The sequence below is a fragment of the Ornithodoros turicata genome, chromosome 9, assembly GCF_037126465.1.
Source record: "Ornithodoros turicata isolate Travis chromosome 9, ASM3712646v1, whole genome shotgun sequence".
Lineage (NCBI taxonomy): Eukaryota > Metazoa > Arthropoda > Arachnida > Ixodida > Argasidae > Ornithodoros > Ornithodoros turicata.
Genome location: NC_088209.1, coordinates 29993196 through 30006258, shown reverse-complemented (window position 1 = coordinate 30006258; position 13063 = coordinate 29993196). Strand labels below are relative to the sequence as shown.

The following is a 13063-nucleotide window of genomic DNA, read 5'->3' as shown; positions in this document are numbered from 1 at the left end:
ACCCACGATTCCGCGAACTTTTGCGGAATCGCAGAAAAAGAAGGGCACTAACAGGCAAAAATGGGAGAAGTCTAGCACTCGCAAGTGAATAAAATAAGTATTGAAACATTTATTTTACTGAAGAACACGCTTTCGGGCGGAGTCCGTCATTCATCAGGTGCGATACATCGAACACTTGGTAGAGATATTTATACTAATGTATATCAGAGAAAGGGGACAGCGAAGGTGGTGAGGAGGAGATACAAATTCTTATTGGAGAGGGCTGAGGGCGCGAAAACGGAAATATAAAATAAAGCGATGTACAGTCTGAGCGTTACCGGAAACCAAAACCGTTGAGAGATCTCAGGTGAGCGAACATCGTAAAGAATCTTTAATCTTATAATCTTTAGTCTTATAATCTTTAATCTTATATAAAGAATCTTTACGATGTTCGCTCACCTGAGGTCTCTCAACGGTTTTGGTCTCCGGTAACGCTACGACTGTACATCGCTTTCTTTTATATTTTCGTTTTCGCGCCCTCAGTCCTCTATAATAAGAATTTGTATCTCCTCTCTACCTTTGCTGTCCCCTTTCTCTGATGTACATCAGTATAAATATCTCTACCAAGTGCGATCCTCAGGTGCGATACATTTAGTATCGCACCTGAGGAAGGACGGACTCCGTCCGAAAGCTTGTTCTTCAGTAGAATAAATGTTTCAATCTCTTTAAATACTTCTTTTAAAAAGAAGGGCCTTAAGTATAGCGATACTGTGGAGAAGCGGCATTGTAAAAGTGCTACTATCCACAGCGGGCGGCAAGGTGTCGACACTGATACCCGTCACCACTGCGCGTGCTCTCGCACCGGCGGTGCCTTCAACATCCGTCGCATCGGTAGCAGGTACAACACAAGCATCTACTGCCACTCAAGTACGTGTTGCTGTTCCAATTGCTCCGGCTTCATCGACGCAACAGGTGGGTGTGGCACGGCACTGGCACGGTGGGCATTCCTTTGAACAGGCATTTGAAAGAAACGTTATAAGCAGATGTTGTAGAAGGATCAGAAGAAGCTTGTGTACAAAAAAAAAAAAAAAAAATTCTTTTAAACTTCTTACGGCCGAAATTCTTTTTCCGTCAGCCCAAAAAAGTGTTCTTGTATGTGGAAGTTGCGGTCAAGGTCCACTAATGCACGGGCCAAAATCTTATTGCGGAGCGAGGACGACGTCACGCAAGACGGGCTACGTCGCTGATTCGCGACAATAGGCAATGCCATGAAAATGTACAGAACATATACAGAAAATCTACACAAAATACATACAGTCAACCCTCGTTTTATGAACCCTCGATTTACGATTTCCCTCGGTTTATGAACGGCGGCACAAGGAACCAAACTTTTTCCACATATTTCTTCCTCGGTTTATGAACCTTCGATATCTGAACTGTGAACAGATTTTCAGGGAACGAACCGCAAAAACACGTGTTCTGACCTTGATTTATGAACGGGGAGGTTGACGCACGGGGACGTAGTGTGATCGCGTCAATAAAGAATGAAGGTCAAGCACCCGTGCAGTCTCCCAGAGCCTCAAGAATTACCAGAGATGACTCGCCTGTTTTATGAGTGGAAATATTTTACTTCCCGGGTGACCCGCGGCGGCCGAGTGGCTATCAGTTTCAGCCATATCTACGAGATGTAATCACCTTGCGGCTCCATGAGAAAGCGATCAGCTCTAACAGCAGGTGACAAATAGAATGTTATATATGGCATTGGAAGCCGTCGGCTAACACGAGTGCCTGCTTGGATTGGATTCACTGTAGCCGTGGAAATAGACGTATTCTAGCGCATTTCCTGTCATGTTTCAGCCCATTTCTCTTCCACACACCTTGCACCTTGATTTCTGAACGATTTTTCGAGAAACGAAGAGTGTTCATAAATCGAGGGTTGACTGTATACACCAGTTTGCGGCAAAAATGTTTTAAGTGATAGTCGAGGGCGTAATCACCCGTCATCAATTTTCGTAACAACAATGACCTTTTCATTCGACTGCAGTCAGCCTGGGTGTGGGAAGATTATGTCTTCGATCTGATGTCACACGTCGGCAATCATCCCACGTGACTCTCAGTACATTCTGCTACAAACAGGTGGCGCTACGGGTGTACACGCATCAGAGAATGTGTCGCACATTCGCAACAACCGGCCATACAAGCTAGAAATATACGGGCCTCCTGCAAATCGCAAAGAACCAGTAGGTTGCGAATTTGTGACGTTCGTCCAAAAGAGGTTCACTACAGCTGTACATTCGGCACCTCAGTGACAACCAACATTATGTGAACTTTGTTTTTTGCTCCTCTAGACTTGTCGTTCTGTGCCATTATGCGGTTACGGTTTTCCCGTTATATGGACAATGCCTAGAGCCTGAAGTTTTCGGGAAATATTTTTCCCCACATTCGGGGGGTAAAAATCGGGTAAATAAACATGTGCACTAAATTCGTGCAAATTCGGGTGAAAAACTTCCAGTACGCTAAATTCGGGGAGAAATCGGGCTCAGCTATTGAAATTAACTGTAGCGGTTTGGTACAAACGGTGATGTAACTGCATTTTTCTGCCAAACAAGTAAGTTAGTGCATTCCTACAGACATCCCAGTGAGGGCAATTTGCCGGGTAAAAATCGGGTTTCACCGTAAAGAGGCAACCTTCAATTCGGGGTGCAAATTCGGGGAAGAATCGGGTAAATCCCTAAAACTTCAGGCTCTAACAATGCCCATGGTAGGCGCAAGAGCCAACATGGCTATCTGTGGTGTCACTATAGCATCAGTTCCAGAATACGCTTTGTATGTGTACATGATTTGTACTTCATACTTGAACAACTAGGAGCTAATTTTTGACATCCCCTCTGCGAAATCGGAAAGCTTTTAGGGCTTCCGTTGTTGTGTATGTCCGTCTATCGCAGAAATGCTCTGAGTGGGCAAGATGAACGCTTATTTGTTTAGCTTTGTGCGTACAGTTTGAGGATGACGAAAACCAATTCCAGGTATCTGGCACCACAACTACGACCACAGCCGCAGCAACGCAACGTGTGATCATACCGGCATCAGGCGTAACAACAATGTCGCAAGTGCGCACAGCTACTTCTCTGAGTGCTCTAACAGCTGGTACGGTGCTTTCAACTGGAACAGGGGGTATGCAGAGTGCTTTTGTGGTTGTACCTGCCCAGTATGTGGCCCAGGTGAGACTCTTTCTTTTCACTCATTGGATTGCTCCTTAATCTTATCTGTACGCTGCTCATGGCCACAGTTGCTTTGCGGCGCTAACACGGAATAATAAACAAACAAACAAACACAATGTACCTGTACATGTGTGTATCGGGTACAAGATGCATTTTGCACCTGTAGAATGGCAGTCTTTTTATCGGGCTTCTGCATAGTTGCAGATCTGAAGTAGTGCGTACGTGTCGGTACAGTAGAATTCTGCCAATTCAGCCCTCACGTAGTTATATTGGACCGCTCAGACAAGTGGCATCTGTACAGAGTATTATAGAGATAAGAGGAATATCATTCCCGACCTCACATTCACTTGCCACCGCCACTTTTGTTTGCCAAAGTACATTCGCCGACCGATTTTTTTCAGACTTCAGGAACCACAAAATCGGTCTGAACTATCGAGCAGTCCGAATTTTTAGTGAATTGCATAAATCCACTTTATTTCAAAAGTCCTCACTGAAAACATTCAAAGTGACGTTTAAAAAATCTATGTGTGTCTGCTTTGCAGCGCGAATGTGCAACAACGTATCGCAGTGAATTTCAGCGACTGTAGTACAGTACTATCTTGTAGTCGTCAGCATAGTCACCGCAGCAAGGATTGCCGCTGTGGAAGGGGGTGCATCAACAACATCCTCGTCGCTGCCGTTGTTTTTACCTCTCTCTCTCTCTCTTTTTTTTTTTTCTAGTTGTTCATGTTGAAGTTGCTGTTGATGTTAGCATCAACAGCGACTTCAACTTCAACTCCTGCCGAAGCGTCAAAGGGCGACGTCACGTTAATCTCGATCGTCGATGAATTTGCACCTTTGCTTCTGCCGAAACATGTCTATTCAGTAACAACAACGACATCCACTTGCGGTTGAGGTCGACATTTCAGTATTTCCGATACTCAAAGATACTCATAGTCGAAGACATGAGTATTAAAAGATAAGCGAAGCGTCTAAAGCGGAGCTTTCGGTTCCAGTCGTGCCTGCGCTTCTATGCACGCATCATGTCGGGAATGGCTTTTGTGTCGTAACGCAGTACAAAACATCAGGCACGAGAGCACTGTGCTGTATCTCTGGTGCTCGCGAGATGGTAAGTTCCAGAAACCGTGCAGGTTTGAAGTGAGATGGGTACGAATGATCAAGAACGCCTTCAGAGGAACAGTCAGAATTTTTCGACACGGAAAAGCATTGGTTCCATGGGACGTTTGACAGTGTCAACAGTTGTATTTGAAAAACTGGAAAGTCCCAAATTTTGGGAGCAGGAATTATTGGTCAGTAACTGTAGTTCCTTGCCACTGTCTGCATTTAAAATGCACATACCGAACATCATTCCATGCTCAAGCTATGTTTGAACCAGAGCATCAGACCGAATTTTTTTCCGGTTCGGTTCAGGTTCGGGTCCAGACGGTCCGAACTGGTTGAACATACTCGAAACCGGTTTGGAACCGGTTCATTGCACCGGTGTATATGCCCTAAAATAAACGGTAGGAAAGTTCCGAAAGCTTTATTTCTCTTTGGATATCCTAGCATAACAGTAAAGAGTGTCAGCAATTTTACATTAGTACAGACCCTGTTGTATCCCCAAATGGCCTTCAACGAGATCACCTTTTTACTTTACAAACAGTTCAGGTATGAGCTTCCCTATCCTTCCAACGTGCTGACCGCTAAGCTGTGACAAGAACGCTTGTCCACAGGAGAACGAAACTATAGAGTGACGTTGTCTCCATCGATGCGGCCGTCCAGCTATGCATTTCTGCTTGTAGTATTGGAGACTAGGGTTGCAAAAAAATGTCGCATGAACCGGTCACTTTTGAAACAGTTTGGGGCACTTCAGGTAGGACAGATTTAAAACAGTCAGTCTCGAACTCTCAATGCTTTGAAACCGGTTTTGAACCGGTAACCAAAATTTTCTCAATCGGTTTGGTTCCAGTTCAGTTCCGAGATGGCGGCGGCCTTTTCGGTTCGGTTTCAGTTTGGTTCTGGTAAAAAATAATGGTTCTTTCCGGTTTTCGGTTTCGGTTGATGCTCTGGTTTGAACGCCCTTTTGGCAACATCCTCGTATGAAGGGGGCTGCTGCTGCCAAGACGTGAGCGCTTCAGGCTGTACAACCGTCTGCAGTGATGTAGTCAGTCCGTAACTTCAACCATGAGAGGCCACAATGAAATGGTTTGTCGTAACTTTGCCCTGCCATCTAAACTTCCCAATAAAGCTGCCGCACTTTTTGCTTACGCAGCCCCTGCCGCAGCTCCTACACCACTTCCTACTAATGCACAGACCCTTGCAGTCATGTGGAATGAGGGTTACACAACACTGAAAGACACACTCATAGCTCCATTGTAAAGTCAGGGGTGTCTCTGGCAACGGTACGCCATCATCGTTGTTATCTGTTACCTATACCATTCCAAATTGTTATTCTCGTCGTTTGGCTACAAGGCACATTTAGTAAAATCCCACGCACCATGTTGTGGCGCAAGCAATACACCTCATGGTCACTCAATCATCATTTGTTTGTTACCATGCATTTGAATAACAAGACTGCTATACCTTTCTTTATATTATTTTTTGTAGTTTCAAGGAGGCACTCAAGCAGCTGCAGCTGGTACGACAAGCAATATTGCAACACGTGTAGTACTGCAGCCTACGTCCAATATACTGGGGGCTACAACAGGGTCAGCAACCAGTGTTAGTACAGGAGGGACCAGCAATTTTGTGCCCATTGCTGCTGCTGTTCCCCACACTTCAACAGCGTCCATCACAGTGTCTTCTCAGCATACCGAAAGTACACAGCATCATCAGCATCACCAGACTCAGCACCGAGGGCAGCAAGTCAATGGGTAAATTGTAAATTTTGAGCCTAGGTAGATAGTTCTTTTGTTAAAAAGAAAAAAATGGGCTAAAGTGTTCCCGATCTTTCTTTTTATATTTTTTTACACAAAAAAGATTCTTGCAGAGAGTAAAACTCAATGAAGTACTTTATTCCCCTTCCGTAGCATTGTGTGTGGTTGGCGATACCGATTGGACGACGATGATGTTTCTGCAGGAATCGTTAGGAGCTAAACAAGAACATTGGATTAGCCGGGAATTAACTGGCCCTAGAAACCACTCCTCTCCCTCATCCGTCTGTTACTGCTGCACTTTGCCGTTCCGCGAATTCAAGAAGTCGCAAAGGATTGCACCTAACTTTGAACATAAATCTGTAGACAAAAAGTGCAACACGCTTTTGAGAAAGATACGGTACTGTTTTGCGCTTTATTTGATAGTTTTCCCATTTAGTATGCGGAGACGTTCAATCACATCTCGCAGACGACAGCAGTCCGTCTCCATAGCTACGACTGCTGAAAGCACATTCGTGATTGGCTACGGCCATTGCAAACACGATCTTGATTGGCTGACTCGTTAGTTGTTACGTCACGTCGACTCTGACTAGATGGTGTTGAGTATACACGCGCACACACCTGTGTACAATCTCACACGTCCAAGTAACTGGCTAGATTTGTCATATGGGGTTGTATGCCCAGATGGTAGATAAAAAGACATTAATACATAACTTTAAAGCGCTACAGGGACAAGTACGGAGAGAGATACAAAACACATAGGCGCTATATGTGTTGTGTATCTCTCTCCATCCTTGTCCCTGTAGCGTAGTAGTTATGATCTCGTTCCAACAGGCCCAGCTCTCCTCATTGCACATTAATACAGGTAACAACTGAGTGTGCTAAATGTTCTTTGTTTTGGTGCAGCACGTCAGGTGAAGACAATTCCAGACCTAGGAAACCCTGCAACTGCACCAAGTCACAGTGCCTCAAGCTGTAAGTTTCCATCTGTTGGTTGGTTTGGTTTGTTCTGTGGTACACAAGATAAGAATGAACTTATTGGTGAGGCTAACTGAACATCGATTTTGCAGATATTGCGACTGCTTTGCAAATGGAGAGTTCTGCAACAGTTGCAATTGTAGCAACTGCTTCAACAACTTGGAGCACGAGGAAGAACGGCAGAAAGCCATCTCGGCATGCTTAGACAGGAATCCAAATGCGTTTCGGCCAAAGATTGGTAACTACAATGCTAGTGCACGTTGCTTCATTGCTACAAAGTAAAGCCTGATGTTTTACGAGAACGTGATCACCTAGTGATCACCTTACAATGTCCTGATTATCGTGAAGACTGCTCCCCAGCCGTGTTATTTCGGGTGATACATGCTTCCGTGTGTATTTAATGTGATGTGCAACCAACGCTCGCTTTATGAATGGCTAACAGTCGGGGGGGGAAATTGTCAATAAATCGAGGTTTGTAATGACGAAGGGAAAGTGTCTTGTCACAGAGGAGCACTGTTTATAATGCAAAGGAATTCATAAGTTGAAGGTTCATAGATCAAGGGTACACGGTCCCAGTCACATGTATGTATTAACGTAGGGACATAGTGCTGCTAGTACAGTGGGCTCTTCATTTTCCATTGTTTTATGAGTAGAGCAGGTTCCACTCTCATTGTTATGTTGTACTTGTACCAGTGTCAATATTTTTGTACCATTTCACTTTCATTTAAGTAGCTACCTATCACCCTGGTACTAAAACCGTCATGTAAAAAAGTTATGTACCAACTTGCCCAAATCTCCGCCTTAACTAAAACCAAGTTGTTGTTGTTGTTGTTGTTTTTCCATAGGGAAAGGTAAAGAAGGTGATCATGAAAGGCGCCACACGAAAGGGTGCAACTGCAAAAAGTCTGGCTGCCTAAAAAATTACTGTGAATGTTATGAGGTATGCACACTCTTTTGCTGGAAATTACCAGCTTCAAAGAATGAGGAGATGTACGTGCACAAAGAAATGTGTTAATTTTGCTTCAATGCTTTCCAGGCTAAAATTCTGTGCACGAGTATATGCAAGTGTGTCGGCTGCAAAAATTTTGAGGATAGTTCGGAGCGCAAGACACTCATGCAGTTGGCAGATGCAGCTGAAGTGCGGGTGCAACAACAGGCAGCCGCAAGAACAAAGATCTCGGCACATGACCTTCCCATGAGGCCACCTGCCATCTCTGACACTGGGGAGAGGTGTGTAAGGTCATCCCCTCGATTTATGAACGGTTACTAAACGGTTACTGCTTTATGAACGGTGAACCTTACGGTTACTGGTGTTGATCACTTATTTCTGAAAATAGGCAGGTACCCCATTTCTCACCTGCTGTCCGTGCCGATCTCTTGCGCTGTGGTCCTCGTAACACGTTCGTTGTGACGTTTGACTTGAAATGACATCTGCTGGCATGCCACAGAGACGAAGTTCATTCTCTCTTATCTTTCGGTCTCCAGAGTAGGCACGGGGTAATATAGGTGTGCACCTTCCACACCAGTTCATGCGTCAATGACCTGGACGAGTGTACTACCCATGTTAATAAATAGAGCCTGAAGTTTTATGGTTTAAGCCGTTTCTTCCCTGAATTTGCACCCCGAATTGAAGGTTGCCTCTTTAGGGCGAAACGCGGTTGTTGCCCAGCAAATTGCCCTCACTGAAACGTCTGTAAGAATGCACAGTAGCTTGCTTGGCAGCAAACGGAATGGAGGTATTATACTTAGGGCCTGACTTTTTTGGGTTGTATTTTGCTTCAAGGATTCGGGTGTAATCAGGTTGAACTGAACCTGATTCAACCCAATTCTGGTTGAATGTGATTGAATCGGGCGTAAATCTTTGGTTTACTCTGCATAATACACATGACACACCAGTAGAGTAGTATCAATATTTAGTCCATGCATCAAAGATGTGGCAAGGTCTCTGTTTTGACAGTTTGTCTCAGTTCTCTGTTGGAATGATGACATTGGATCCCCCTGATCCAGCAGTTTTTTGGGGAATACCGGGTTACACCCTGTTCTTTTTTTTTTTTTTTTCAAATTTTAATTGGGAGGTAAATATCGGGCATAATCGGGTATAACCCTAAAAAGTCAGGCTATAATTATACATAGTGCCCTGTGTTTTAGGGTTAAACCCGGTCAAACCCTTTTTTACCCACTCACACCTTCCCAGTGTTTTTGACGTGCAGATAATTTGCAGACTATGCAACCTCTTGGAATGTCGAGTGACAAATTCTCTAATAATTCTCTAAATTCTCTAATAAGGACACATGTTCAGTTCGTTTTGAAAGTACTCATTACTTTGCTTGCTGTTCCTCAGGCTTCCATTTACATTTATCACATCCGAAGTCGTGGAAGCAACGTGTCAGTGCCTCCTAGTTCAGCTGGAAGAAGGCAGCAAAGCTGGTTTGTGTAACACAGACGTTGAACGCTCAGTCCTCGAGGAGTTTGGAAGGTGCTTGCTTACAATCATCGACTCTGCAAATAAGACGAAAGGTACGCCTTGTTCTAGCATCTAGGCTACTCTGCCACTTGCGGTGCCAGCAGCTGTGTGTGCCATTCTACTACAGAATACAATAATGTGTGCGCACTGATCAATTGCCAACGTGGGACACATTTTAAGTGTGCCACACACCAACCGAAAGCTCCACCCTTTAAAGGAGCGTGGAAGGGCACACACACACACACACACAAAAAAAAAAGAAGTATAAATTAGGACTAGAAGCCTTGCGACATATACTGTAAACATATTTTTATTCGCGATGTATTAATTTTTGCGAATCGCGTTTGGGAAATTATTCGCGAGTATTTAATTTCGCGATTCCTGGTCTATTTCCTTTTGCGGGATAAACCGTCAAGCTGTGTTCGTGAGTACAATTTTTTGCGATTTTTTAGCGGTTGCAAAATTCGTGAAAATTAATACATCGCGAATAAAAATACGTTTACAGGATTTTTGACCCTGTGCTTTTAAGGGTAAAACCTCTTTTTACCCCCCCATATGCACCATCGGCACTTATGGTAAAACCCGAAAAACCCCGAAAACTAACTTGGCAATGTGCCAATTGAGCCACCAGTACGGGCACTACTGTATGCTAAGCACAGCATATTCAGCGTGGCTGTTTCGTATCTCATTTTCATCAAAAGTGCGAGAAGCTCTTTTCTTCTCTTTCGTTTTTCTATTTTTGACCCGAAAAGCTGCATTTCCACCTGATATCGCCCGATTTTACCCCGTTTTACAGTTCCTGAAAAAAACCAGATTTTTACCCCCTATTTTCAAAAAAACGTGCCCCCAAAAATACCCCAAAACACATGGCCCTGTATGTATTTATACAAAAAGTATGACAGCAGTATACAATCCTGGTGCACAAGAGAGCTTTCAATCTCACTGGTAAGAAATGCCCTTCCCTCAGGTGCCAGTCAAGTCTGTCACTCAATGGTGAGACGCGCGCCTTCTTTTTCCTTCCCTTTCTTTTTTGGCGTTGCATTGCACACCGCCCGTCCCACGTCTCGACTGGTCGCTGTCGCTGGCAGACAATTCCCTGAGTAGCGTAGGCGAGGTCGCTGCTGCCGTGCGCACTCTTGCAAACCATTTTTTTCAGGAAATTTGCTCTTTAGAAATTTCGTGCGATGGTTCCTGAAGGTAGTATGTTCATATCATGCTGTAAAAGAATATACCGTAAAAGTTGAAATTTTCGCGAGGACTTAATTTTCGCGAATTTCACGATCGAACTTTCTTCGCGAAGTTAAGGTTCCGCGAAATATAGGTAGCAGGGACGAAAAAGTATGGGCACCGGAATTCGCGGCGATACGAGCTCCACAAAGAGAAATGTACTTACTTGACCTTTATTCTCACACTTTGTTCTTGTCAAACATTTCTATAATTGAAACACCACTTCAACATAAGTAGTTTATTCGCATAATGTATCGCTTGGCATTGCAGACGCCTGCTTTCATAAAAACAGCAGGTATGTCATTGTTACGGAACTTGAGTTCACAGTATCCCTCTATAAGCCAGCTGGCATGTAGAGGCCAGCTAATTCTCGTTGCTTTCTGTCGGCAGTGTCATGAACCCCTGATCTCCCCGACGCTTCCGTCCGCTTCCACATGAATTCGCGAAATTAACCACTTTTACACTATGTTCCAAGTGCCTTCATGCTCCTGTATATTTATTTACTAGACCATAAGGTCCCCAAAGGGCATTACAAAAGGTGGGAGTGAAACAAACCATGCCTAGCATTAATAACTGGTCATATCGCTATCAAAAAGAAATGTGGAAAGAAGACAATACTGACAGAAGTACAAAAGGCAAAAGCACTCTGATAACAGGCAGTAGCAACATATGTACATTCCATGGCATAACATATCTGAAGATTCAGTTACAAAATATGTGAGATAAAGAAGCCTTGAACTGGACAGAATCTGATAATGTTGCAACGTTGTATGGTAAAGAATTGCACTTAGGTATTGCATATAGTGGAATTCAGGAAGCTTGACGTACGCACTTTAGGACAGATGACATGACAAGAATGCTGTACACGGATTAGATGGAGTGGAGGGAGGATCGAGGTCTAAACTTACGAAAGGAATTACAGAGTAGTACAACTTCTGGAATAAGCGAAATCGAGCCGTTAACTCTTCAGTCTCTTGTTAAAAAAATTCTTGCAGTGATTGTTTTAACACTCTCCTCGCCATTCATGTCATTCCAGGTACAAGAGTCAGTGATTGACCGAGGAAAAGCCAGTTCAGCTGTGGTGTTGTGAAGTGCCAGTACTGTACAAAAAAATGTACAGCATACCTGCTTTGTAAGTTATTGCTAGTCAAGAACATAGGCGCAGGGGCCTTGGACCTCAGTGCTGTCCCATCGTATATATATACATATATATATATATATATCCCGTTTTGGATCAGTTGCAATCTGCGTGCTTCAAAACATACACTGTCATGAACTGTTGCAGTGAACGGGATTCTAAAGGAGCTTAAAGGAGTGCACCCTGTAAATACACTTGTGCACACATAAGTTGCAAAACAAGATGATCATGTGAAGAATTGTACATAGTTAGATGGAAACTGCCGACGTACCGTTAAATGGCCACTACTTGTCTTATGTCCGTTCTGTATCGTTTTCAGACAGTCTAAGTAACTAGGTACTTTCAAAAAAATGATATGGTATGTACTGCCTTGCAACAAGAGAAATGTCTGACGTTGCAATTGAGTGCAATAATTAGCAAGGTGGGCAGATCCATTTTATAAAATTGCGATAAATTGTGCTATTTACAAGTGGATATCTGACAGCACTTTCAAACATTTAAGACATCTGCAGGGACAACTCACAGTCCAACCTTTTCCCATTGTTCAAAGTTCTGCATTTATGTTAAGACATAATTTTGAGCAAAACTGCCCCGCAATGTGCCGGGAAAGGATCGGAATATCTCGAGTATTGTTGGCAGAGGACTATGAAATTCGAAATAAGTAATGGATTGTGTCAGTATAACTACCATCATATCATCATTTTCATTTTAACAGATCATCAGTGTGTTTTATTTGTGCAAATGTACCAAGCTTTTAAAGTTGTCTCAGCATGTGCAGCATAGATATTGTGCTGTACTGTGTAGTATAGAATTCCACATGCTGTAATATGTATTTAACTCTGCAGTTGTCATTTGTTTTAGCATCTTATTAAAGAATCATTTCCACGTCTAACTACTATTTCATGTTGGGTTGTTTATAGGTTAACGCATTACATAGTAGATAGCGCCCCATATAGAACTATTGTAAATCTTGAAATGAGTTATCAAATGTTCAGTAATAGTGTCATGGGGGTATTTTATATGACTAATGAGTAATGACATACAAATGAATTATAATTTTGAGTGCTAGTGGTTGTGTGTTACTAATTCCCTACGAAGTATGGAATTGTATGGTCATTTCTGAAGGATAAAAAGCCTGTAAATTCCTTTTTTTATTTATTGTCCTGTAAAATGTATGAAGAATAAAGGCCTGGTATAATATACA

At 43.2% G+C, this 13063-nt stretch overlaps 1 protein-coding gene across 1 annotated transcript in view; it reads left to right on the top strand.

Annotated features, from left to right (window-relative positions):
- LOC135368578 (protein lin-54 homolog) overlaps positions 1-13063 on the top strand; it is a 20987-nt gene extending 7924 nt beyond the window's left edge. The window contains 9 exon segments of the mRNA XM_064601960.1: positions 788-951; positions 3006-3200; positions 5787-6052; positions 6959-7027; positions 7123-7268; positions 7876-7970; positions 8067-8260; positions 9372-9547; positions 11758-13063. Coding sequence (XP_064458030.1) covers positions 788-951; positions 3006-3200; positions 5787-6052; positions 6959-7027; positions 7123-7268; positions 7876-7970; positions 8067-8260; positions 9372-9547; positions 11758-11777 — 1325 coding nt within the window. The 3' untranslated portion in view covers positions 11778-13063.